The sequence below is a fragment of the Chelonia mydas genome, chromosome 1, assembly GCF_015237465.2.
Source record: "Chelonia mydas isolate rCheMyd1 chromosome 1, rCheMyd1.pri.v2, whole genome shotgun sequence".
Lineage (NCBI taxonomy): Eukaryota > Metazoa > Chordata > Testudines > Cheloniidae > Chelonia > Chelonia mydas.
Window position 1 is genome coordinate 279,732,463 of NC_057849.1, and position 25,616 is coordinate 279,758,078.

Genomic DNA, 25,616 nt, shown 5'->3' on the forward strand with positions numbered 1-25,616 from the left:
GATTTTTAGAGGATGGGAAAACCCTTTCCTGCCCAGCTCTAGTGTGGACCATTGTTCTATATAAAAGCACTCACTCTCTGCCAAATACTAGAGATGTCAGTGGTAGTCTCAAAACAGGCTGCATGTTCTACTTTTTTTCCACCAGCGGGCACAAAGCCGCAGCTGGGAAGGGATTTGTAAACATATTGTTGTTACAAAAGTGCGTAACTGTGAAAGGGGAGAGGGCCCTGATGGCCAAGTAGAACAAAGTTGTGAGTTAGATCATTAGGTATGTGGCAGATATGCAGATTCTGATGGGAATTCATGTTCATTCCATATAAGTACAGCTGCTAGCATAGAATTTGGCTTACTGATTCTCTAACTTTTAAAATCTCATGTTTTGTGTTTTCAGTACTGAACTAGAAATGTGCCATATTCTAATTGTGTCCTAAAATAGCATTTTTTCCTGTTAAAATTTTAAAAATTCTAGTTCTTCATGAATGTCCGGTATAGTATGTTTTATAGAATATACAACTTGCTTATATATCATTCATTTGTTATCACATACAGGGTGCTAACCTGACTTTTCTGAGTTGCAATCTTAGCCTTCCAGAAAGTATTAAACAGAACCCAATACTTACCCTTCGTGTCACAAATATTGATGAAGCTGCAATGGACATTCTAAAGTAAGTGCAAAAGACTAGCTTTTCTGATTAGTTTTCCTTTTTTGCAAATATCTTCCCAAATGAAGAATTTATATACAAGCTTTAAACAAATACAATTTATTGACTCTTCTAAAAGTTTCTGCATTTAGGCTCTTATTAGGAAGAACTAGACATCTGAATGAATGGTTTTGAAGTAATGTACAAAGGAGCCTTTAACTGTTGTAAAATAAAAGATTTACATTCCTTAAAGGTCTTATTCTCTGCATTTTGGTGCTGAACTTGAACTTAAAGACAAACTATCTAGATAGAAATCATATTAAAACCTTTCTGATGGTAACATCTTAGATTACTTAATTTGAAAGAATAAACTTTCTGCTTGGAGCACATCCCTCGGCCCACACTGCTTCCTGCAGCTCCCATTGGCCTGGAGTGGTGAACTGGGACCAGTGGGAGCTGCAATCGGCCGAACCTGCAGATGCGGCAGGTAAACAAACCAGCCCGGCCCACCAGGGGGCTTATCCTGGTGGGCCGCGTGCCAAAGGTTGCCGATCCCTGGAATAAGTTGTAACTGGTGCACTTCCCTAACGATAAGACACCTCTTACAGTGCCAAGTTGAGAAACCTGAAAGCCAGAGAATGTAACCATGTAATCTCTCTCTAGTCCTTGCATCCGACGAAGTGGTTATTCACCCACGAAAGCTTATGCTCCAATACATCTATTAATCTATAAAGTGCCGCAGGACTCTTTGCCGCTTTTACAGATCCAGACTAACACGGCTACCCCTCTGATAATCTCTAGTCCTTGTCATCTTAGTCAATGCAGACTAATAAATGTTTGACTATCTTGGCTAGATTTGGCCCTTCGCTGACTTCACCAGCATGGCTGAATGTGGAAAACAATGACTAAGAATATCACTTAGAGGATTTTATTTTTTTTGCCACTGAGTCACTGACTTTGGAGTGTACCTAATGAGCGAGTGACTTTTCTGGTTTAGAAGATAACTTGAATAAACATCTGTAACTTTTTCATAATGAAATGTGAGTAGTCTTAATGCATTTCACTAAGAACGTAGGGCCTGGTTGTGTCCCTAAGAGAAACTTTGTACATGGATCTTTCCCCTTCCCCACAGAAAGGAGATTCAGCTGCCTGGGCAGCAGCATTTCCTCATCCCAAGGAGGTGCTGCTGCAGAAGGGTGGGCTGTGGATGTGTGGTAGGACTCCTCCTTTCTCTATTTGTTTCCTCTCTTCCCTATGCCCAGTGAAATCCAGGACGGAAATGTGATATAGTATATTTCTACAGTGGAAAACCTCTCTTGAAGGGGAATTCCTACATTTATTCTTTCAAAATAGGCTTTGATAAATTCACTTGTTTCATGCATTAAAATAAGGGAACTTTTAAAAAACTTATGTCACCTTTGTAACAGCTAGATGAATGGGTAATCATTGAATGTACATTATTTTGTAAATCAGACTCTCAGCTGAATCTCTCTGCAAAAGTAAACTGTCATGTGCATTTAATTCCTTCCTTTGGGTTTCTGGATTTCATTGTCAATACAGTAGTTCTTGCTACAAATAATTTTGTTTGAAGATTGATTCCATTACTGTGTGGTCTGAACCATTCTAATTCTATTAAGTGATTTTAAGATGTACTTTCATGGAATTTGTTGACTCAGATTATGGTGAGGAGTCAATGTTAGCCTATAATATATATTTAAAGATTTAAATCATCCTGTCCTATAAAAGCAATAATGATGCCGCAATTAAGACAGTCATTGGGTATCTAAAGACTTTATTAGAACAACTTAATTGACTATTGCTGCAAATTTCATGTTGTCTATCGAAATGCCTAGCTATATAAAACCTGTTTTCAATTACAGTAATACACACTTTATGGCCCCATTGCACTGCCATGGTGTAAAGGGGCCATGCCATAAATGAGAAGCAGGCCCTTAAAATTTATAACTTATCTGCATATTGTAGTGTCCAGTAATATATATCAATATGATATTTACAGCTATTTTTCCCTTCTAATTATGGCAAGGTTTTCACAAAATGGAGGACAAGAGTTTAACTGTTGATAATCCATGTAAGGCATTTTGCCCCTCATGAATATATTCTTTCTGCTGCACAGCTTCTCTCCTCATTCATCACTAATAGTAATACTTCCCACCTTTGGAATTCAGAAATGGTCTAGTGTTGTCCTGAAGACTTCAGGACTGAGTCTTGCCCTTCAGCTCAGGCCACTGAATTTTCTGCCTCAAGTGGCAAAGCAAGTTGGTGGTTCAGTTTCTCTCAACCATTTTGTTTTATAACTTTAAATTTTATATGATTTTTTGTGCAGTAGTTACTTCATTTCAGTTTCTTTTTTTCCCTTTTCTGAGGTGAGGAATTACTGGAGTATTGAGGCTTTAACCCCTCCTAGCTTCTCTGGTACAACACCTCTTAAATGGCTTCCCTGTCTCTCCCAGTGTGGCAGCAGAGTGCAAGCAGTAAGCCAAGACCAAGAGGCACTATAGGCAGTTTTTTAGGGGAGATATACCCCGCTGCCATAAGTCACTGACCCTCATACTACCAGGGCATGGGGGCTTTTTTGTTGGATAGGTATGTAGGGCCTTGACTTCTGCCCAAAACGGTGAGGCCTTGTCTACCCTACCATGTTTTGTCACCAAAAGTGCCGTTTGTCAACCCAAACAGTGAGTGAGTACACACTGCGAGGCAACTTTTGCTGGGGAGAATGCCTGGTTTTGGTGACAAAATACAGCCACCTCCACAAGAGATTTACATCTTTCTGTCCACATTTTTGTCGAGAAAGTGCAAGTGTAGACACCACGCTTCATTTCATCGCTTTAATTGGCCTCCAGGAGATGTCCCACAATGCCCATCCTGACTGCTCTGGTCAGCAATTTGAACTCCACTGCCCTGCAGCCAGATAAATAACCGTCCTCCCCTCCCCCTTAAAAGCCCCAGGAATTTTTGAAATTCCATTTCCTGTTTGCTCGGCGTGGAGAGGTCTCATCACACATTCCCAGGTGACCATGGCGGGTTATCGCAGCAAATGCTCTCCCGCTTGGACCACTGCAGAGCTGTTGGATCTGATCAGTATATGGGGAGAGTCCCAGCTGTGCAGTCCCAGCTGTGCCTGAGCTGCAGGAATTGGGATATCTACGGGCAGATTTCTCAAGGATTGTGTGAAAACAGCTATGATGGGGACACGCTGCAGTGCAGAGTGAAGATAAAGGAGCTGAGGCAGGCATACCATAAGGCAAGGGAGGCAAACCATTGCTCAGGTGTGTCACCTAAGATCTGGTGGTTCTATAAGGAGCTGAATACCATCCTCGGTGGCGACCCCACCTCCATTGCCAAGAGCCCCATGGATACTTCGGAGGGCACGGAGGCGGCAGAAAGAGGACCAAACCCGGAGGACGAAGTTATTGATGAAGAGGCAGCATTAGATGAGGATGTGCAGCTTCCGGCAGGGTCGCCCAGTGGGGCAGGCAGCCAGGAACTGTTCTCCACTCCCAAGGTGTCTAGCCTGTCTCAGCAGTCACTCTCCGATTAGCAAGAAGCAGGAGATGAGACTTCTGGTAAGTGTCTGTGACTTGTGTAGTGTGGAGGTGGGTTCAGGGCATAGAAATGTGTGAGGCTGGCTGTGTTTCTATGAGCTGGACATTTCCCTGTGTAGCCAATCAGTGTGGCAGAACTGGGTGTTGATGCATGCCGAGATCTCACAGGAATCCTCCAGAGCGATCTCCAGGAAAGTTTCCTGGAGGTACTTGGCAATCCTCTGCTGAAGGTTCCATGGCAGAGCAGCTTTGTTCCTTCCCCCATTGAAGGAAACTTTCCCGTGCCATTCAGCAATCGCTTGTGCGGGGACCAAAGCAGCACATAGGCGAGCAGCATAGGGAGCAGGGTGGAAGCCACAAGCATGGAGTAGATGTACCCTCGTTTTCCTGCTTACCCTTCACAGTGAGATGTCTGCTAGAATTACCCATGCCTGTGGAAAAGTGTGGGAGAATTTTAGAATTTGTTCCCTAGACCCTTGCAAAGTGTGTGCTCTTTTTCCCCATGTTGAGCGCCCTCCACCCCCACACCCCGCCCACCAAAACTCACCATGCTTTGGGTGTTCGCAGAGATGTGTGCCTGGCTAGGGTCAGTGAGAAAGTGATGGCAGTGTTGCAAAAGGTGTATTTAACTGAAATGTTTCAATGCTGAATTTAACAATCCCGCTTCTGTTCTTCACCAGATGTGGCCTTCAGAAACACCCCACACACCCCAGCTGAGCATCTCTTCCAGATGAGAAAACATCCAAGACGCAGCAAAGAAGACATGTTCTGGGAGGTCCTGCGGTCTCCAACAGCTATGTCCTAAGCACCATCAGAGCAGGTTATGCCATCCAGCTGCTCTCCACCCTCCCTCTCCGTCCCTCTTCAATGACCCCTCTCATGTGATACTGCTCCTCAAGCAGGTCTGCTCTGTGCTGGCAGTGGATGAGGGTCCGCCAGAATTCCTACTTCCCAATACCCAAATCCAAGGGAGGAGTAAGATCCATCCTCAGCCTTAGTGGACTCAACAAATAGATCCAGTACGTGAGGTTCTGAATGGTCATTCCATCAATTATCCTCCCTGCGTTGTCTCAGAATGACTTGTTTGCTGCTCTGAACCTTCAGGACACCTACTTTCACCTGGCGATTTTACCAAGCCACAGAAAGTTCCTTTGGTTCATCGTGGCGGAATGCCACTTTTAGTACACAGTGCTTCTGTGACAAATAAAGTGTGTGTGTGGAGGGGGATAGCTCCCTTTGATGGATGCCCAGCCAGCCAGTTAGCTGTAAAATCCCTCTTGGTAGCTGTTCTTTACTTGCTTTACCTGTAAAGGGTTAAAAAGTCCCCCAGGAAAAGAAAAGAAAAAAAAAGTGGACACCTGACCAAAAGAGCCAATGGGAAGGTAGAATTTTTTAGAATTTGGAAAGAAACTTTCCCATTGTCTGTTGTTCTCTGGGCTGGAGGGACAGAGCAGCCATGCTATAAGCAACTTAAGCGAGGTATGATCATAAATCATCCGATCATGCCTAGAACTATTTATCTGAACTCCAAATGTGTAAGTAGCTCAGAATGTTTGGCTAGATGCGATTAGGGTTATTTCTTTTATTTCTTATTGGCTTGTGGACTCCTCTGTGCTAATCCCAGATGCTTTTGTTTGCTTGTAACCTTTAAGCTAACCCCCAAGAAAGCTATTTTGGGTGCTTGATTTTTGGAATTGCTATTTTAAAATCTAACAAGCATAAGTTATTTTCTTCCCTTTTGTTTTTAATAAAATTTACCTTTTTTAAGAACAGGATTGGATTTTTGGTGTCCTAAGAGATTTGTGCATGTCGTTTGATTAGCTGATAGCCACAGTTAATTTCCTTTGTTTTCTTTCTCAGCTCTTCCCCAGAGGGGTGGTGGTGAAAGGACTTGAGAGTACCCCACAGGGAGGAATTCTCAAGTACTCCTTCCTGGTTTTAAAGGTGTTTTTTTGCATTTGAGTGGTGGCAGCGTTTACCAAGCCAAGGTCAGAGAAAAGCTGTAAGAAAAACTTGGGAGTTTAATACAAGCCTGGAGTGGCACGTATTAATTTTTAAAATCTTTGTGGGCCCCACTTCTGCACTCGGAGTGACAGAGTTGGGATTCAGCCTTGAGAGCTTCCATTCGGCCCCTCTTCTTCCCCCTGTGTTTTTACCAAATGCATGGTCATTGGTACAGCGTATCTCAGGAAGAAGGGGCTTTACATTTTCCTGTATCTGGCTGACTGGATACTGAGGGGCAGATCCAGAGAGCAAGTTCTTGCTCAAATTAGCACCACACTGCACTTACTCGACTGTCTGGGTCTCATCTAAACACCGGAAAGTCAATCTTGGCTTCCACTCAAAAAATAGAATTCACTGGGACTCTGTTAGATTCCATGCTGTCAAGAACATTCCTGCTGACTGACCATTTTCAGACAATTAGCCATCTTTGCCTCAGTCTGCAATCTCAGCCTTCCATGACAGTTTGAATGTGTCTGCAACTCTTGGGCCACATACAGGTGGTCCAGTTTGCAAAGTTGTGCCTTCACCCCCTTCCATTGCACTTGCAGAAAACACAGGTTTCTTGAAGCAAGGACTTCTCCTTCATATGGATCTGGACAATCTACATTAACAGCTTGGGCATCAGAAAAGATGTGTAGTTCAGTGGGATTTCTCGCATTAGTCTCATCAGTACTTTTTGGTATCCAGACAGAACTCAACGAGGAAATTTCATTAATTGATCTGGTCAAATTATGTTTCTGGTGTGAGGGGAAACAGAAAACTCTTTGCGGCAGGGACTGGCTCTTTATTTGTACAATGCCCAACACAATGGGGCCCTGGTGTCCATATACTACCATAATACAAGTTATAATAATAACCACAAAATTCTGGTGATCTCAGCCACACTAGAGTTTCTCCAGGATGGTTGATTAGAGTCCTTCAACCACAGAAAAGTAGGTAATAGTTCTAGCATAGTTCTTCAGGTGGGCTCCCCATTTGAGTATCATCAGGTGTTTAATCTGTCATTCTGACTAATCTTGACAGGTCTGTGGAAGGACTTTCTAGTTGCCATTAGGTCCAAAAGACTGAATTCTCAATTAGTTCCTCTGTCCATTCAAGAACAACTCGACTATTGTTGTAGGAAAAGGTTGTTCTTTTAGCTCCGGAAGCCTTTCTGTTCAGAGTGAATTCTTCTTTCCACAATTTCTGTGAAATGATTCCTCCATCATTTTGTTGCAGTGTTTAGCACCTCTGAATGTTGAAGCATAAATGGGCATTAGGGTTACAGAGCTAACTGCACTTCTGGTCCCTTGATTGTCTTTGTGAGCTCACCCTCTAGAGCCTTTACCCACCCCAGGGTGGAATTTTGCAATTCTCCTGCTTTTAGTCAAGTTTGGGCTATGGCACCCTGTGTATCAATTGTTGTTACCCTGCAACTCCGAGTGAGTTCGGGAGACTGCAGCCAGAAGTAAATAGTGACCACACAGACTTCTTAAAATAAATGTATTGTTTGTTTAGCAGTAGAAACAAAGCACTGAAGGAAAAAAAGGTTTTAAAGCAGCATACACACATCAATCTTGCCATCTACTGATGGTAACCAAGGGAGACATAACTTCAGACACCCATGGCTGGTTCCTGTGTCTGCTAGATTCCCCTGAACAGCTGCCAGCTTTTTCTTGAGAGGCTGCTCCTTTAAATCCTGCCAGAGTTTTTTGTTCTGTGTTAGATGGGTCCTTGGTTGTTCCTAGTCAGAACCAGTTTTGTAGGTTCGCTGGAGACAGAGATAGTCAATTCTAATATAATCAAAACGAACAGTTCTGGAATTGGCCCTTAACGACTCTAACCTGTCAGTTGATGGGTGGATTGCTGTCAGGAGCCATCTCCTCCTTCTAGACTGACCCCCAAGTGTGTTAAACCAATATAGTCATACAGAAAACATATTGCAGTAACCAGGCCAACATATAGTATCAATAAATTATTACAGGGCAACCTCCAAATCAGTCAGATTACAGATCCCAGTTGTTCCTTGTTCATTTCATTTTATCCAAGATAGAGGCCGAGGGCCTCAAAGTTGTTGCAGGCAAGATGTTAAAATCCTGCACCTGGGGGAAACTATGAAGGGGAGTCAGGACTCCCTCAACAAGGTCTATGTGTATGAGAGTTGTCAGAGGAAGATTTGCAAAGTAGGGTTCCATTCCGCTGCAGAATGGTAGGAAGATGTTGCTGGGTTTATTCCAAAATAATTCCTGAAATGACAAAACTCTTGCTCTGTTTGGAGGGTCTTCTATTTCTGCTAATTATTTGACTCTGATAATAATTAAAATTCTGCTTATCCTGTGCCTCCTATTTCTGTGATTCATTGCTCACTGCTTCCCATTAGTGGTGAATGAGGAGAGAAGCTGTTCAGCAGAGTGAGAAATTTCTTGCCTGATAATTTTCTTTCTGTTAGCAGCTTCTCTTCTTATTCAATCCGCCCTACCAGTCTGGTAAATGACTGTAACACAATTTGTTGTAACAAATTGAAAATTTTCTCTAAATGGAGACCTAGATGTATAATTACCTTAAGGTTATTTATATATTCTATCAGTTTGTCATCTTAATGCTAATAATTGGTTGCTGGAGTATTTCTACAGCTTTGGGAAAACTCATCTGGTGGCCTAAACTAAAGAAAGGGGCTTAGTACTGGAGCCTCCAGCAATACCATGGCTGCTGAATTCCACAGGTGAGAAGTGTTTCTTATTAGTGATGAATGAGAGAAACTGCTAACAGAAGATTATCAGGTAAGAAATTTCTCATTCCTATTGCTATCACACAAGAACATTTTGTATGCCAGTATATATTAACGTTCAGGCACTCAATGTGCTGATGAGTGATATAAGAACAATGATATTTTTTTCTGTTCAGAATATTTTTGGTCGCAATCTTTTTGTTTTGGTAATATAGTTAACTTTATCATTATGAACTGATTAATTTTAGAACTACTTCTGTGGGAATCAAGCAAGACATTACCCAGCAAGAGATTGATGAGAGCAGAGTTTTCAAGGTTGTTCAAGGTTTGTATACTTAACACAATTATGTTTAATTTTTTGTTAGTGTCTTTGCTATTCATCTAAAAGAGCACTAACAAAGTTTTAGATAATTTCTTTTTTAAAGAAATAAACACATGCAAGATATTTTTTAGTACAATAATTATTACTACTGGCAACAGAGAAAAGGAATAATGTCTTTCAGTTTCTGTTTTAATGTATGTGTGTTCTTTGAGAATTTTCATTTTTTTTTGACAAAGGAAAAGCCCAGCACAAGCTCATGTGTAGATTAGTTACAAATGTAATGTGTAAAATGTTGCTTTCAGTCATGACATCGCATACGAAATAAATGTTAAGAACCCCATTCATGTGACACTGAATTTTAATATATTTTGCCCATTTGTCACTGATACAGCATTGAGAAAATAGCTTTATGTTGGATAGCTCTTTTGGTAATTCTTAATACACTGGATGTGTTCTAGATTTCCATACATATTAAATATTTTGCTTACAAATAAAGATGTCAGTGCACATTTTTTTTGTGTTCACTGGAAGGTTTAATTCATCTGTACACTGCAATTGATAGACTTTCGGAGAGAAGACTTTGCTGTTTCAGATTAACATAATTCTCTTCAAACAGGACTACATTAATGCAAAGTAGGAACCTTTAAGTTCATGCTGATGGGGTCCACATGGGGGATTTAGAGTGCAGCATTTTGGTGTGCACTGCTATTCACATCTCACATTCCAAACTGCAGGGCAGTGTTGAGAACCCTTATACTTCAAAAACAAGAGAACTTGGATGCATGGATGTGCTGTTTAACAAGCAGTGTGGTAAGTGGGAGTTTTTTGGAAAAACACCTTCAAAACATCTTCATGTAAACATTGTTTCCTTTATTTCTCCTGATGCTTAGGTATACTTAAAGAGAAGCTAAGTAAAAGGGGAGTTCGTGTTGTAACAGGATTAGGAAAATACTTTCGAGAACTGGATCGGAAGAGAGATGGCGCTTTCTCTAAGGCAGTCTTTAAACGAGCTCTAACAGTATTTCATTTAGAAGTGCCTGAAAAGGTAAGTCTTGATGCAGCTGTAATCAAGAGTGTGATTCCAAAGCGATTGTCTTCTAAAAGTTTATGGAGTCGCTACTTGCCTTCATTTAAATCTGCAGTTTGATAACTATATTTGCTGCTTTTTTGTGGTTTTCGGTACTTCTACTTTCAGTTCCATATGAAACCCTTTTAAAAAAGTAACAGTCAGGCCTTATTTAAATATCATAAAGAAGCAGAAAGGGCACAACCCAATTTTGTTTCTTTTGCAGGTCTCCTTTAAAATACTAACAATAAAAAAAAAATCCTGGGGCCTAATTGAGAGAGAGCTAGTATACTTCCAGTTGATAGGTAGGGTGGGAGAAACTTGCTTAAAAAAAGGTTACTGACTGATTGGTAGCTTACGATTTCTGTATCCTTCACTGGTAGTTTCTTTATTGCAGTCTAGACTATTCCATGTATTAGATTGGGTGGTAGAGTCCCATTGCCAAAATAGATTACTCCTGAGGGAATTCTGAGCTGCTGTGCCTGTGCATAATTAATGAGTCCTGCATATTTTTAATTTTTTGCGCAGAAAAAAGCGTCTGTGAAAATGTTGCTGCAGTTCTGCCTTTTTGCCCACCAAAGGGAGATGTGGTGCAAGAATAGCAGCAGCTCCCAGCAGAAAGTAACTTCTTCAGTTCCGCCTTTTGTCCACCAGAGGGCCCTGTGGTGATAGAACAAAGCAGCAGCTCCTCACCAGTGAGGGATGAGAGAAAGGCCCGCCTTCGTTGCAGCGGGCCAAGTCAGGAGACCGGCTATGGGGAGACAGACAGTGTGGGGTACTGCGGGGGTCAGACAGAGGCTTATAAGGGATAGTGAGGGAGGACAGACTGAGGCAGGGGCTGAATGGAAGTGGAGGCACAGTAGGGAGGGAGGCGCACGGGCCACATGGTGATGGGGAGGGGTGCAGAGCTACATAGGGACAAGGGGTGACTGAGTGGGGGACAGAGACACATGGGGATAGGGGGTGGCTGACAGGGACACATAGGGACGGGGGTGGCTGGGTGGGGGGCACAGAGCTACATGGGGTTGGGGAGGGTGTGCAGGGCCACATGGGGATGGGCAGAGTGGGTGTCTGAGTGGGGATGAGGGGCACATGGACAGGGGGTGCAAGGACACATGGGGGCAAAGGCAGATGTACCTGACTGAATGGGAGAGGCTGGGGTCAGCCAGGGTCTTCATGCGGGAAGCTCCCTAACAATCCCTCCCCTGCCCCTCCAACTTGTTCCATACTTTTTCCTACCCACACCCAACAGCCCTTCAAGTTCACACCGAGGCTCCGTCCCAGCGATTTACTTCCCTCTCCCTCAGCTCCTCCATTACCCCTGACTCCCCCAAGCTTTGCACTGCTTCTGAGAGGTGCGGGAAATACAGTTTTGTATTATAGTTTAAATGAATTATTACTCAGAGTTCTGTATGAATATGCCCAGTAAGGAGTCTATTTGTCAAAAAAACATTTCATGAATCTATTTTGTTGTCTGTATTGTTACAGATGTACTTGCTGACAGGTATTTTGAAATAAATGACCAAAAATAATTGAAACTGGTGTGATTATATTATGTTGTTTTGACAAATAAAATATAAACATTTTTGCAGAATTTTAAAATATTGTGCACAGAATTTTTAATTTTTGTTGCATACTTTTTTTTGGGGGGGGAGCACAGAATTCCCCTAGGAGTAATAGATGTTGACAAGCTGTTAGTTAAGGATCTCAGGAATTATCTACTCTTACCATCCAGGAATGGCAGGGGTTAGTCATATGTGGTGTCTCTGATTGCCATTAGTGCTCCCATGACTGTTGCTTGTGTTACTGTCCTGAATTCTTGGAAAGAGTATTGCTTCTATTGCTGCTCTTGGCTGGTTTTGTTGACATTGAGGGGAAATGGATTTAAATAATCTTCTCTGTAAAATAAGATAATTTCTTGCAGCAGGAGGTGCTGGGTTCTGAGATTGAGTAAAGACAGTCTGGGTTTATCAAGTGGTTATTTAGTCCTGAAAAATTCTGTGGGGTATGATTTTGCTGCATCTCTGCTACAGGAGAAGTGGGATTTATTTGCCTCCTAAATAGCCGTGGCATAGGTTTTAAAGCTTTTATGGGTTCTCAGTAAACTCTGGGAATTTCAGAGGGTTTGATATTCTCCTAGAGCAGGTGTGGGCAAACTTTTTGGCCCAAAGGCCACATCTGGGTGGGGAAATTGTACATAGGGCCATGAATGTAGGCAGGGCCGGTGCAAGGATATTTTGTGCCCTAGGTGAAACTTACACCTTGCACCTTCCCCCACCCTGCACATGGGATTTGCCCCTCAATGAACCAAATGAGCCTTTATAGACCCCAGGGGCCAGCTGTGCCCAGGGACTGCTCCCCAGACCAGGTTCCCCCCTCCCCACCTCCTCAACTCCCCTGGAGGGTGCACAGCTCCCCCATGAGCCCTCCCCTTCCCACCCCACCTCGGTGGCCCCCGTCCCGAGTCCACTCACTGGCTTTGCCGGGCTTGGGCCACTGTAGCAGCTCGGCAGGGAGGAGCCGCCTTCCAGAGGCACCGGAGAGCCAGAGCGTCCCGCTTGTGGTGGTGGCGAGCCCCAGCCATGGAGGAGCTGGCGCGGTGCAGGGGGGAGGCAGTCCTGGAAAGGTGGCCACGCCACTAGCAGGGAGCAGCCGTGCCCCCCCACCTCTCCTACCCAGGCTGCGGCCTAGCACCCCCCCCCCCCCCCCCCCCCCGGGGCTCCTGCAGGCTGCAGCGGATGCATGCGCCCCCCTCGCCTAGGATTACCATATTTCAACAATCAAAAAAGAGGACGGGGAGAGCCCCGCCCCCATCCACTCCCTCCCACTTCCCACCCCCTGACTGCCCCCCTCAGAACCCCCAACCCCCCATCCGCGTTCCTTGTCCCCTGACTGCCCCCCTAGGACCCTACCCCTTACCTGTCCCCTGACTGTCCCAACCCCTGTCCACACCCCCACCCCCAGACAGACCCCTGGGACTCCCACACCCCATCCAACCACTCCCCGCCCCCTGACAGGACCCCCAGAACTCCTGACCCATCTAACCCTCCCCCTGCTCCCTGACTGCCCCCTGGCCCCGGGACTCCCCTTACCATGCCCATGCCGGTCAGACTCTGGCTCCACGTGGAGGCAAAACACGCTGCTGGGCTGCCGCAAGCACAGCCCCTCCCCTGCAGAGTGCTGAGGCTCACACCCCCGGGAGCCACAGAACCCAAGTGCGGTGAAGGGGGGAGGTGGGGGGCGCATGGGGGCCAGTGCCCGCATGTATCTGCTGCAGCCTGCAGGAGCCCCCAGTGGTGGGGGGGTACTGGGCTGTAGCCTGGCCAGGAGGGGGTGGGGGGGCGCAGCTGTCTTTGCAGGGCTGCTGCCCCCCTGTGCCGCACTGGCTCCTCCATGGCTGGTGCTCACCACCCCCGCAAGCCAAAGCTCTGGCTCTCCGGCGCCTACGGAAGGCGGCTCCTCCTTGCCGAGCCAGAGCACCGCTTTTTGGCCTCCCCAACCACCTGGCTCCCTAGGCAACTGCCTAGTTCACCTAGTGGTTGCACCGGCCCTGAATGTAGGGCTGGGGCAGGGGGTTGGGGTGTGGGAGGTGGTACGGTGTGCAGGAAGGGGCTCAGGGCAAGAGGTGTGAAGTGCAGGAGGGGGCTCAGGGCAGGGGGTTGGGGTGCAGGAGAGGTGTGGCAGGGGGTTAGGGGACTCAGGGCAGAGGGTTGGGGTGCAGGAGGGGTTCAGGGTGCAGGCTCCAGCCTGGCGCTGCTTACCTTGAGCGGCTCTGGGGTGGTAGCAGTACGCAGTGGGGCTAAGGCAGGCTCCCTGTCTGCCCTGTCCCCGTGTCGCTCCCGGAAGTGGCCAGCATGTCCGGCAGTGGCTCCTGGGGATGGGGTGGGGCAGGTGGCTCTGCCGCGCACTGCCCTCGCCTGCGGGTACCACCCCCGAAGCTCCCATTGGCCACGGTTCCCCATTCCTGGCCAGTGGGAGCTGCAGGGAGCAGTGCCTGCAGGTGAGGGCAGCGCACAAAGCCCTCTGCTCCTTCCTCCCACAGGAGCTGCAGGGACGTGGTGCCAGCCACTTCCAGGAGTGGCGTGGGGCCAGGGCAGGCAGGGAGCCTGCCTTAGCCCCGCTGCGCCACGGGACTGGCAATCCCACAGGCTGGACTGAAAGCCCTGACAGGCCGGATCCGGCCCATGGACCGTAGTTTGCCCTCCCCTGTCCTAGAGGGTGGGATCAAGCCCTTAGTCCTTGCTTTAACTACCAATGGTCAGTCTGTCTTACATAATTGTTTGCATTTTGGTGAGTGCAGTTGCAGTCTTTCCTTAATAATGTGATTCTCTTATTAATTTGTAATAGAGTCTATTATATATGGAGCTGACTAGCTTATGTTCAGACAGGTCTTGTAAGACGTAACTCTGGAAAGTCACTCTTTTTAAATTGCAGGATTTTGAGTCTTTGTGGCTTATTCTTGATGACAACTGTAATGATGAAGTCGATTATGGGGAGTTCACTCGCGCCATTATTGGGGAAATGAATGAGTATCGAAAAGCATTTGTTAGAAAAGTAAGTTCATTTTAATTATTCTAAATATGGATATAACAATATAAATGAGAAAAATCTGAAATTGTTGAATGCCTGTTTTTGGTCAGTAATATATTACAGTTTTTGATTTTTTTTTGTTTAAGTTGTGTATCTGAAATTTAGGCATCTAAGAATGTCGTGCTCGTTTGTTAAACTAATCTAAATATAGATTTAAAGGGCTGCGTTTGCTTTGCTTGTGTGGATCTACTCAGTTTTGATTTCTGCAACTGGCACCAAAAAATTTCCATTATTTCATGAGTTATTAGCGTGCTCTCTATACTTACCCACTCTTACAGTGCGGTCTAGTGGATAGGTCACTGGACTGGGACTCAGAAGAGCTACCTTTCATTCCTGGTTCTGCCATAATCCTGTTGGTTGATTTTGGGCAAGTCACGTCAGCTGTGTGCCTCAATTTCCCCTTCCGTCAAATGGGGATAATGACACTGACCTCTTTTATAAACCATTTGAGATCTACAATTGAAAAGCACAGTGTCAGCGCAAGATATCACTTTTATTTATTTAAAGTACCATTTTGTGAGATGGTGCATGTATGAAAACTGGATAGATGAAGTGATTGGTAATGTAATTTGTGGAGCCTTTCATTTTCTAGGACCCTTGTTAGAATCCACCCCATATTGTAGTGACTGGAAGTTGTTAAATACTGAGAACAATGCCCTGCTTTTTGGTATCTTTATTCCTAGAGGACCTGGTTTTCCTAGTCTTGAGTCCCACACTGTGTGAGTAATGCCACTGAAATAAAGATTGAATTACTAGTGCTAGTAGTAAAGTATCAAGGGGTAGCCATGTTAGTCTGTATCCACAAAAACAACAAGGAGTCTGGTGGTACCTTAAAGACAAACAGATTTAGTTGGGCATAAGCTTTCGTGGGTAAAACACCACTTCTTCAGATGCAGTAGTGTCAATGCAATACGGTTACTGGAAATTTAACTGAGTTCTTTTTCTGCCCCATATAACTAGTTGTCAATTAAGAACTGATTACAGAATCTTTTACTGTTGTTGCAAAAGGCAGAGACAATACAGCTTGATTTCAGATCCTAGGTTGAATCTGTAGTATTAGTGGGGAAAAAAAGATGTTTAAATTTTATATAGAAGTCACTGAGAAAAAATAACTATGGAATCCCACAATGTTTTGAGTCAGTTTTCTGACTAAATTGCAGGCTGAGATTGGTCATGTAAAATATGTAAGTATTTCAGTGTAAGTGCAAATCTGTTATATTGGACATAAAAATATCTGATGTAATTAAATACATTCATGTAATAATTTCTGCTAACTTCTGTACCTCATTTCCTTTTTATCTTTGCTTAGGCTTATATGAAACTTGATTTCAACAAAACTGGCAGTATACCTATGGTAGATATCAGAAAGTGTTATTGTGCCAAGAAACACTCTCGAGTGTTATCAGGTAATTCATGTAAAAAGAAATATTTTAATTAGTTAACTGATCTTACTTGTTGGCAGAGATACAGTACCTGTGAATTGTTGCTGCTATTATAAGCTGTGTTTCCTAGTGGCTTGGACTTGAGGTTGTTAATTAGAATTATTTTGTCCTCTGGTCAAAACACCTAGACAAACACCAGTTAGGAAAGCTCTAGTTACTACTTAGTCCTGCCTTGAATGCAGGGGAGTGGACTAGATAGTCTATTGAGGTCCCTATCAGTCCTACACTTCTGTGATCCTCTGGTCACCTGTAATTTGTCTGTCTTATTAGATCTGACCAGGGAATTATAGACCATCAGCCTAACTTTGATACCTGGATAGATACTGGACCAAACTGTTAAACAATCAGAGTATAAGCACCCACCAGGTAATAGGATTATAAGAAATAGCATGGATTTGGTAAAAAAAATCATGCCAAACCAACCTAATTTCCTTCTTTGACAGGGTTATTGGCACAGGAGATGAGGAAGAAGTAGGCATGGTGTATCTTGATTTTAGTAAAGTTTTGATACAGTCCCACATGAATTCTCATAAGCAAACTAGGGAAATCTGGTCTATATGAAATTACTAAAGGTGGGTACACAACTAGTTGAAAGACCGTACTCAAAGAATAGTTATCAATGGTTTACTGTCGAACTGGGAAAGGTGTATCTAGTGGGATCCTGCAAGGGTCAGTCTTGGTTCCGAAACTATTTGATATTTCCGTTAATGACTTGGAGTGGAGAGGATGCTTATAAAGTTTGTGGGTGACACTAAGCTGGGAGGTGTTGCAAGCACTTTGGAGAACAGAATTAGAATTCAAAATGACCTTGACAAATAGAAGAATTGGTCTGAAATCAGTAAGATGAAATCCAGTACATTTAAGAAGGGAAAAATCAAATGCACAACTATAAAATGGGGAATAACTGGTAGGTGCTAATACTGCTGAAAATGATCTAATGGTTATAGTGGATCATAAATTAAATGAGTCAACAATGTGATGCAGTTGTGAAAAGGCTTATACATTCTGGGGTGTATTAACAGGAGTGTCCTATTGAGTTATGGGAGGTAATTGTCCTACTCTGCTTGGTACTAATGAGACCTCAATGGGAGTACTGTGTCTCCCATTTTCTATTTACTGTGTCTGGGCATCACAATTTAAGAAAGATGTGGACACATTGGAGAGAGTTTGAAGCCACGATAGATCAAAATGCACTACGGATAGTACAAAGCAGCAGGATCCACAGGGGCACTTAGTGCATGGTAGGCTTGTGGGCAGTAGATTTATACCCTGGCTTGCTGTGCACTGAATTGCCGCAGAGATCAGCTCTAAACATATCCAGGATTGAAGCTACCTTCTGAGTAAACAATTAATATTTTTCTGGGGTATGTAGTTCACTAATCCGTTTATAATTTGAAGTATTTTTACAGTGTGTAGCCCATTTTCTTTTCAGGGCTATAAAACAGAATTTACAAGGTTTAAATCTCATGTTGAAGAAAAAGGACTTTAAATCATAGAAGAAATCCAATTTCAGGAACACACTTCCATAGAATAAATTAATATTGGATTATTTTTATCAGTAATATTTCCTAATTCCTTGAAATATTTTGTGTAGTTTATAAGACTAGCATAGTCCATCTATCTCTAGATTGTATCTAAAAACTCAGAATAAACTCCAGCCCTCGCAAAAATCAGTGGGTTTTCTATTTGTTTTTTTGTAAATAACTGAGTTGTTTCCAAAATGCATAAAGCCTGGAGCATTCCCATATATTAAAGTTATTCTGTTGCCCCCTGTCATAGCACTGTTGAGTAGAATCACTCAGTCCCCTTTATGGAAGAGGCAGGAAATTTTCCAAGGGATTGCTTTAGGACTTCATAGAATAGAATACATTCAAGCTGCATGAAAAAAATATTTCAACATTTGAGGAACTTCAAGCCTGTTAATTCCAAAAGAAGTGTTCAAACAAGTGTGTTCAAATTATTTCATGGTTCTAAAAAACTGGATGTATTAAAAAGGGAACTATCTAATAGCAGTCGGGAAGTACACAGCATTGGTAAGATTGCTGCTGGAAAACTGTCCAGTTCAGATGCCCACACTTCAAAAAAGGTGTGAAGATTCTGGAGAGAGTTCAAAAGAGGGCCACAAAAATGACTTAAGGACTGGAAAACAAGCCTTACAATGAAAGGCTTAAGGAGCTCAACATATTTATCTTATTGAGAAGATTGGGAGGTGACTTGATCACTGTGTATAAGAGAGACTATATGATAGTGTGGGCTTTTCAATCTTGCTGACAAAGGCATAGCAAGATCCAGTGTTTGGAAGCTGAAGTTAAAAATTCAACCTTGAAATATGAGGCAGTTTTCTAGCAGTGAGGGTATTTACACATTGGAAAAGCTTACTTGTGTGGAAGTGTGAGTGGTGGAATTCACCATTGCTTGGACTGTTTAAAACCAGTTTAGAGATCTTTCTAAAATTTATGCCTTAATCCAGCTTTTGGGACAAATTCTGTGGCGTGTGTATGCACAGTTTGGATGATCATGTGGGTGGTCCCTTCTGCCTCTGAAATCTGTGAATTTTCCTCTTTATCCACTTCCTTTATGGGCTGTGGGGAGAACAAGATTGCCTGCATTGCCCTCATCATGCTCATAACAGTGGCAGCTATGCACTAAGATAATAACTAATCAAATCTTATGCTTCAGGGCTTTAGCTGGTTGCCTGCAGGGGTTCGGAAGCAATGCTTTTCTCTGAAGCACAATTGGCCAGATGTATTCTGGTTTTTTTTTCACTTTCCTCTGAAGCAGTAGAGATTGGCCACAGCTGGAGATGGGACAGCAGATGTGGTGGAACAGTGCTCTGAGGTGATAGAAAGAATCCTCTTTCTTAAATGCCTGGCTGGTGTGTCTTGTTCACATGCTCAGGATGATGAAACTCCTAACCAGATTTGGAAGTAATTTTCCTCCAAGTCAGACTGGCAGTGACCTTGGGTTTATTTTTTGTCTTCCTCTACCGCAGTGGTTCTCAAAGCCGGTCCGCCGCTTGTTCAGGGAAAGCCCCTGGCGGGCCGGACCGGTTTGTCTACCTGCCGCGTCTGCAGGTTCGGCCGATCGTGGCTCCCACTGGCCGCGGTTCACCGCTCCAGGCCAATGGGGGCTGCGGGAAGCGGCGCGGGCCAAGGGACGTGCTGGTCGCCCTGCTCGCAGCCCTCATTGGCCTGAAGCGGCGACCCGTGGCCAATGGGAGCCACGATCGGCCGAACCTGCAGACGCGGCAGGTAGACAAACCGGTCCGGCCCTCCAGGGGCTTTCCCTGAACAAGCGGTGGACTGGCTTTGAGAACCACTGCTCTACAGCAAGGGATGTGAATTGCCAGTAGGGTCATCTAGGCCTATCTCACCTAAGCAGTTCCTTTCCATTGCAGAAACCTTGGGTGGCTGCAGATTTCAGGATGGAAATACATTTTTTTCTGCAGAAGCCTGTTGGTGGTTCCCTATGGGGAGGTTATCAGGAACAGATCCTGCAAGGGGCTCTCCTAAGTTAGAAAGTGTCCTGGGGGAAAGTGAAGCATGCCAGAGTTTACAGTAATGGGGACAGATTCTGCACAATTTAGGGGTCCAGGAGCCTGAAGTAGAGGGAGGGTCTGAGCCTCTCATATACATTCAGTTCGCCACCTGGTGTGGCAGGTTGATACACCTAAAACTAAGAGGAAAACAACCACTCTGAAACACCTGCTGGAAGAGAAGGTGAGCCACGCGTGAAGGCTAAAGGAATAGCTAGCCCAAGGAAGGAGGTGGCATCTTTGGAGAGAGGACTATTACTTAAGTATAATTCTTAGTTTTTGAGATACACTTCAGTGGGCTGCCACCCATTTGCTCTCCTACAGAGTAATTTCTACTATTCAGCTTGCATACTGGAGTATTTTTCCATTTAACATGATTTATTGTTGGAGTATTTTTCCTTCCTGCTCCTAAAAGGAACTAACCAAGGAAAGCTATGGGACAGTATTGGCATTGAACAGGTATCATGATAGATGTCTTATAAGATTCTCTAACTGCTAAGAACTCTGTAGTTAGGGGAATTACTGACTGGCCTCATGCTTAGACCAGGGACTCTCAGGGTGAAATCCTGGCTCCACTGAAATCATTGAAATTTCACTTCGGAAGTGGTAATCCATTCAGATTGTATCTTCAGAATTACAAATATGTTACGTCTTTTCTATGCTAAAAGTAATTTGGGATGTAATCTTGATCAAGAAGAAATCACTTTGTGTGTTATAATCCAAAAACTCATTTAGAATGCAAACTTTATTTCCTAAGCTGTTTCTAGAGCTCTGAATTTGTATTGCACTAAAACACATTCACTTAATCACAAAGATTAACCTTTCAGTAATTTAGAAATGTGCTACATACTGCATCATTCTGTTTTGGAGTCCTTTGAAGAAGCCTCTGATCTCACTCTCCATTTAAATCTGTTTTGGACTGATGTACTGAAGAGGTGGTGGTGGTGGTGATAAATGTGATGAGATGTCCAATGTTATGAAGATGAGACAGTGCTAGTAGCCTAAATCAAGTGAAAACAAATCTCCACTATTCAGATTGCATTACCCATGTATAGTAAACTAAATTTTGGTTAAAAATAAAGACAGCAGTCATTTCTTTGGACAAATACATTTTAAAATCAAAATTTTGTAGTTTGCTAAAGGAAAAAATCTTCACAGACACAATTTAAAAAGTTTTTTTCTGTAACTATATCATATGCTTTATATTGAGTGTTCCTGAGAATGTGTTTAATGGCAAGTAATATTTTAACAGGTGATGCCACAGAGGAAGAAATTAAATCTTCATTTCTAGAAACACTAGAGGATGCCTGCAGCAATTCCGGTGAAGTGTCATATTGTGAGTTTGAAGATTACTATGAAGGATTAAGTATTGGAATCATGAATGATGAAGATTTTGTTAATATTTTAAGGAATGCTTGGGGAATTTAGAACTGAAGAATATATAGAATGTCAAAAAAAAACCCACTCCAAATGAGGAGTAAATTAAGTGAGGATTTATTTTTGATATGAGTTACTTTTTGAATGAATGTTTCAAATTTGTTTTAATAGTCTGAAAATATTTGAGAGTAAATTTTCAGAATGGTATATAAGTTATACATAAAGCTCCCTTTGAATATTTCTTTTATGTACATTTTGTGTTTTATTAAACTAAAATTTGTAATAGCTTTGTGCATTTCCATCTGGCAGCAGGATCACTTGTCTCATTAAAATACTGTAGTTTATTTTAAAAACAGTAATCTAGAATATAAACATAGGTGAAAGGATACATGCAAGAGAAAACTTACTATGCATCATAAGTACCCGTTGTATGTTGTATTGTTAAGAAGCTTTAGATTTGACTATATATGTTATATATGAACACAGTGTTTTTTCTCTAAAATGTGTTGCTCATAAAAGAGGACGTTTGTTTTATGAAATGCGTAGGGCCAGATTCTGCTTGGCTCTTATGTTGATGAGAAGGATGCAAGTCATCCCTCTTATCTCCCCCGAGTTGGGGAGAGATGCACAATACTAAAAATGCATAGAAAATTAAGAACAGTGCATACCTTCTTTTAATGTTCTAATTTTCAGAGCAAAATACAGCTTGTTCTGAATATATTTACTGATCTTCATCAGACATAGTAGATTGAACCACAGATTCTCCAAAGATTTTAAAGAGATGCTTTTGACTAGAGTTTGGATATACTGTGCATATAGGTTGGAGAAATGTGTTCCAGGGCCTGTAATGTACTTCAGGCCTTACAACTTTTTGCTGAATTGTTTTTTCAAACAAATAATAGATTTACTCTTTCTAGATTGTGACTTGCATACATTCTGCTGCTATGATCGTTATTTTTGGTGGAACCTTAATGGTAAACTCCTTAGTCCAAACTGATAGGTTAAAAAAAAGAAAAACCTTTCTAAGAAAGCAGCAATTACAACTAAAAATATTAAATTACTAGTCCACACCCCGCTCAAATTTTTCTTACTACTGTAAATATTTAATCAGTTGTGCCTTTTAATAAAATATATTTTGTGAATCCTGAAAGATTCATTGTATTAAGAAATGGAAAATGCCTTATTGATTTTTTTCTAATTATATTTCATAATAGTCTTGGTGAAAGATATCTTTAACACTAGGGCCAATTTGGAGTCAGACTATATATGTTCAGTCTTGTGCTGTTAAAATGTAGTTTGCTTTGTACTTATTTGATTTCATTTTGATTTATGATCTGTCTTGTGTTCCGTGGACAACACAAGTTTCTTCTGTCAGACAAAACTTGTTGCTCACAGAAATTTGAGGATGACCTTGAGATTTGTTGGACTTTGGTCAATCTCTTTGTCAGGCTGGTTTATTCTATCTATATAACCTTTTCCTTTGCCTATTTTTTTAACGCATGCCCCCTTGCTGTCTGATTGTTAGTTTCTTGTAGCCCCTCCTCATTTTGAACCCTTGCTCATTTTTAACATCTCTTCCTGCTGTATTTACTATTTTTATGTTTAACTGTCCGTTTTTATATTTTTAATGTTCTTTCTGATTTTTGTTTATTGTAACCATTTCCTATTTAACCATGTCTTATGTAGCTTATGTTTACCTCTTAACTCTTATGTAATTGTCACTCACTCCCTTTATTTCCCCTCCCTAATAAAGATGTCCCTTTTCCTTTCACATTACCCATTGTCATTCTGTGATAATTTACCCATCAATTCAGCTCCAAGTGAAGGTTTATCTCTGTTCTTTTGGTCCACCATAAACCTGTATCCATGTCTGCTATTAAAGAAAGAAAAGTTCCATGAATGCTTACCCTGATGTCATTCCTTTGGGGGTTGATAAAATGTACACTTCTCCACTCCTGCTGGAATCTACCCTCCGTGGAGAGATTCTGTAGACTACCTGGGATGAAATTGTTGGTGCTGGGGAGAAGAGATGGACCTGATTCCCCTGCTGGGTGTCATGTATATCTGTCGTAGAGGTTTTACAGGAAAGCACTTGTTTATGTGCTAAAAAACACATGCATCAAAATGCCATTTATACTGATCTTTTAAACACATCATCTGTCCCATTAAACTCATTGACTTCATTGGAGTTAACAGCAGAGATGTGTTCAACCCACTGCTTGTGTATGTGTGTCAGTGATTTGGGAACTAAATATGGGTCTACAGCTTTAAGGTAGTAAACCCAAAATGCTCTTCCTGGTAAACAGCAAAATGCTAGAAGGAAATATGGAAATTTAATATCAGCTAGCTCATAGAAAGAAACTATTTCTCAGACCGTGATTCCTATTTACCTAATTTCACCAAATTGCTAAAACATGCTGGGTCAGCCTTTGCATGTAGATTACAGAATACATTGGCAAAATTGTCTTCTCACATTAAAAATATGGGGGAATATTTTGTGAGAAAATCTCCATGATGATGGCTTCTCTCGTCATCCTGTGCCCGCATGGGAAGGGCAGGAATGGTCCCCAGAAAGCTGCCCCCCTGCTTGATGAATTCCTGGCATAACAACTATCTGTACAGAAGCCCTATGGCTCATGTCCCTTGCAATTTATGTCTTTGTCTTGCTCTTGTCATTGTCTGTTCTTTGTCACATAAATAAAGTTGAACATAAGTCTGTAGTTGTTTTGCTCACATTTTTTTCTTTAGATCCTGAAGGTACATTCTCCTCGACCGTCATCCACAATAAATACTAAGGGCTAGATTTTTAAAAAGTATTTAGGCACCTAGTAGCATTTTCAAAAGTGCCAAGGTGCTTAGGAGTTAGGTACTTTGGCACTTTTGAAAATCTCATTCGATGCCTATTTGAATTTTTAGATTCCTAAATACTTCTAAAATGTGGCTCCAAGACACTGGAGATTCACATCTCCAATCAAATGATTAAGTTCTGAGGCTGAAAGACTCAAGTGTCTAATGTTTCATGCTAATGTGGTGTTTTCCAAAAATTCTATTTTGTACAACAAAGCTGGTAGCCTCTATCCTCCAATTAAATGAGAACTCCAACTTGTGAATCTTTTTGCCCTTTTTCTTTTTTTAGTCTCTTCTCAAATGTCCCAATGTTTTACTTGGGTGTATCCTGACTTCTTCCGTTATTATTTACTTGAAAGGTAACGTGGTTAAACTGCATCTCTTGTTGCTACCAAAGTTTTGTACCATTAAAACTTCTTGGCCGTATACTTGTGAGAAATCTGGGATTCCCAATGTCTGCCTCAAAATACATTTCAAACATATCTAGTAGATCTATGTTTGATGTTCTTGGCATTGCCTAAATGTTCATAAATAGCCGGTGCCCTCAGTATTGGTATTCCCATTCAGTAAAGCTATTTAGCTGTATCTGTAAGGCAAGTTCTTTGCTGCAACACAGAACTCAACAAAACAAATCATCTTCAAGGCTGCTCTAGCTTATGCTGATTGCTAAAGGCCCTAGGAGCTGTTTATAGCTGAGGAGATCCAGAGTGCAGTATGCTATAGATATGTCCTGTCCCTCTCCTTGCACTCACCACCAGGAGGATGGTGTAGAGATAAGTGAATGAATCTGTTTGACTCAAATGACTATTTCACTTGTGGCGACACTGGCCACTTAATTGAATGAATGTGCATTGATGAGTATGTTTCCCTCTAGTCTAAGGGCTGCAGTGGTAATTGAAATCTTGTGTGGTATCTAATAAAAACCACACAAACACACACAATATCCTCTCCTCCACCTCTGTCATTAAATGGAATGGTGGCATCCTGAACCGGAAATGAGAGCTCTGATAATGAAACCTTAGGAAGCACCAGTGGGATAGCTGTATCAATCTGTCAGATGCACAGATATGAAATAGCCCTTGTAAGAATTGATGCCAGGGATTCCATGTCAAAGCTTGATCGTGTCCTGAATTCTTTTGGTAGTTCAGGTCCAGGCCTATTCTTTTGGGACAAGAAAATGGGACAAGCGAAAATACATGTTTAAAAGAATTGTGCACCTTCCACACACACCCCGCCCCCCCAGTCTAAAGGAGGGGCACAGGACTGATTACCATGGCATCATGTTTTAAGTTCCTGGGCAGAGGTGATAAACTTGGGGCTGAGGGGTTTTAGAAGAGGAGAGAACAGGAGGCCAAATCCTCTCCCAAGTGTATCCCTTCTTGAAGAGCTCAGTATCCAGCGATCTTTCTTCCAGGAAAAAATAAAGCCTGCCCTCAGTCTTGTTAACATGAATGCAGGCATGGGATTTTGTAGCTATGTGTTGGATTTTATGGAGGAGAAGGATTGGTTGGATTTTCTA

The 25,616-nt window shown here is 42.5% G+C and overlaps 1 protein-coding gene and 1 long non-coding RNA gene across 12 annotated transcripts in view; one reads left to right on the top strand and one right to left on the bottom strand.

Moving 5' to 3' along the window:
- CAPS2 (calcyphosine 2) overlaps positions 1-23,141 on the top strand; it is a 59,321-nt gene extending 36,180 nt beyond the window's left edge. For 10 of the 11 annotated variants that reach the window (XM_043547650.1, XM_043547653.1, XM_043547660.1 and 7 more), the window contains 6 exons: positions 550-665; positions 9,167-9,243; positions 10,131-10,285; positions 14,741-14,860; positions 16,206-16,302; positions 21,126-23,141. In XM_043547650.1, the coding sequence (XP_043403585.1) occupies positions 550-665; positions 9,167-9,243; positions 10,131-10,285; positions 14,741-14,860; positions 16,206-16,302; positions 21,126-21,301 (741 nt within the window). In that variant the 3' untranslated portion in view covers positions 21,302-23,141. Of the gene's footprint in view, positions 1-549; positions 666-9,166; positions 9,244-10,130; positions 10,286-10,834; positions 11,045-14,740; positions 14,861-16,205; positions 16,303-21,125 lie in introns of those variants that run through there. The other variant, XR_006291306.1, reaches the window with a different exon arrangement.
- On the bottom strand, positions 7,688-24,066 carry LOC122466079. Its single transcript, XR_006291308.1, has 4 exons — positions 23,158-24,066; positions 15,163-15,349; positions 12,035-12,246; positions 7,688-7,961 (listed from the first exon to the last, which is right to left on the bottom strand). It is a non-coding gene; the product is annotated as an uncharacterized LOC122466079 (long non-coding RNA).
- Between the last annotated feature and the right edge of the window lie 1,550 nt (positions 24,067-25,616).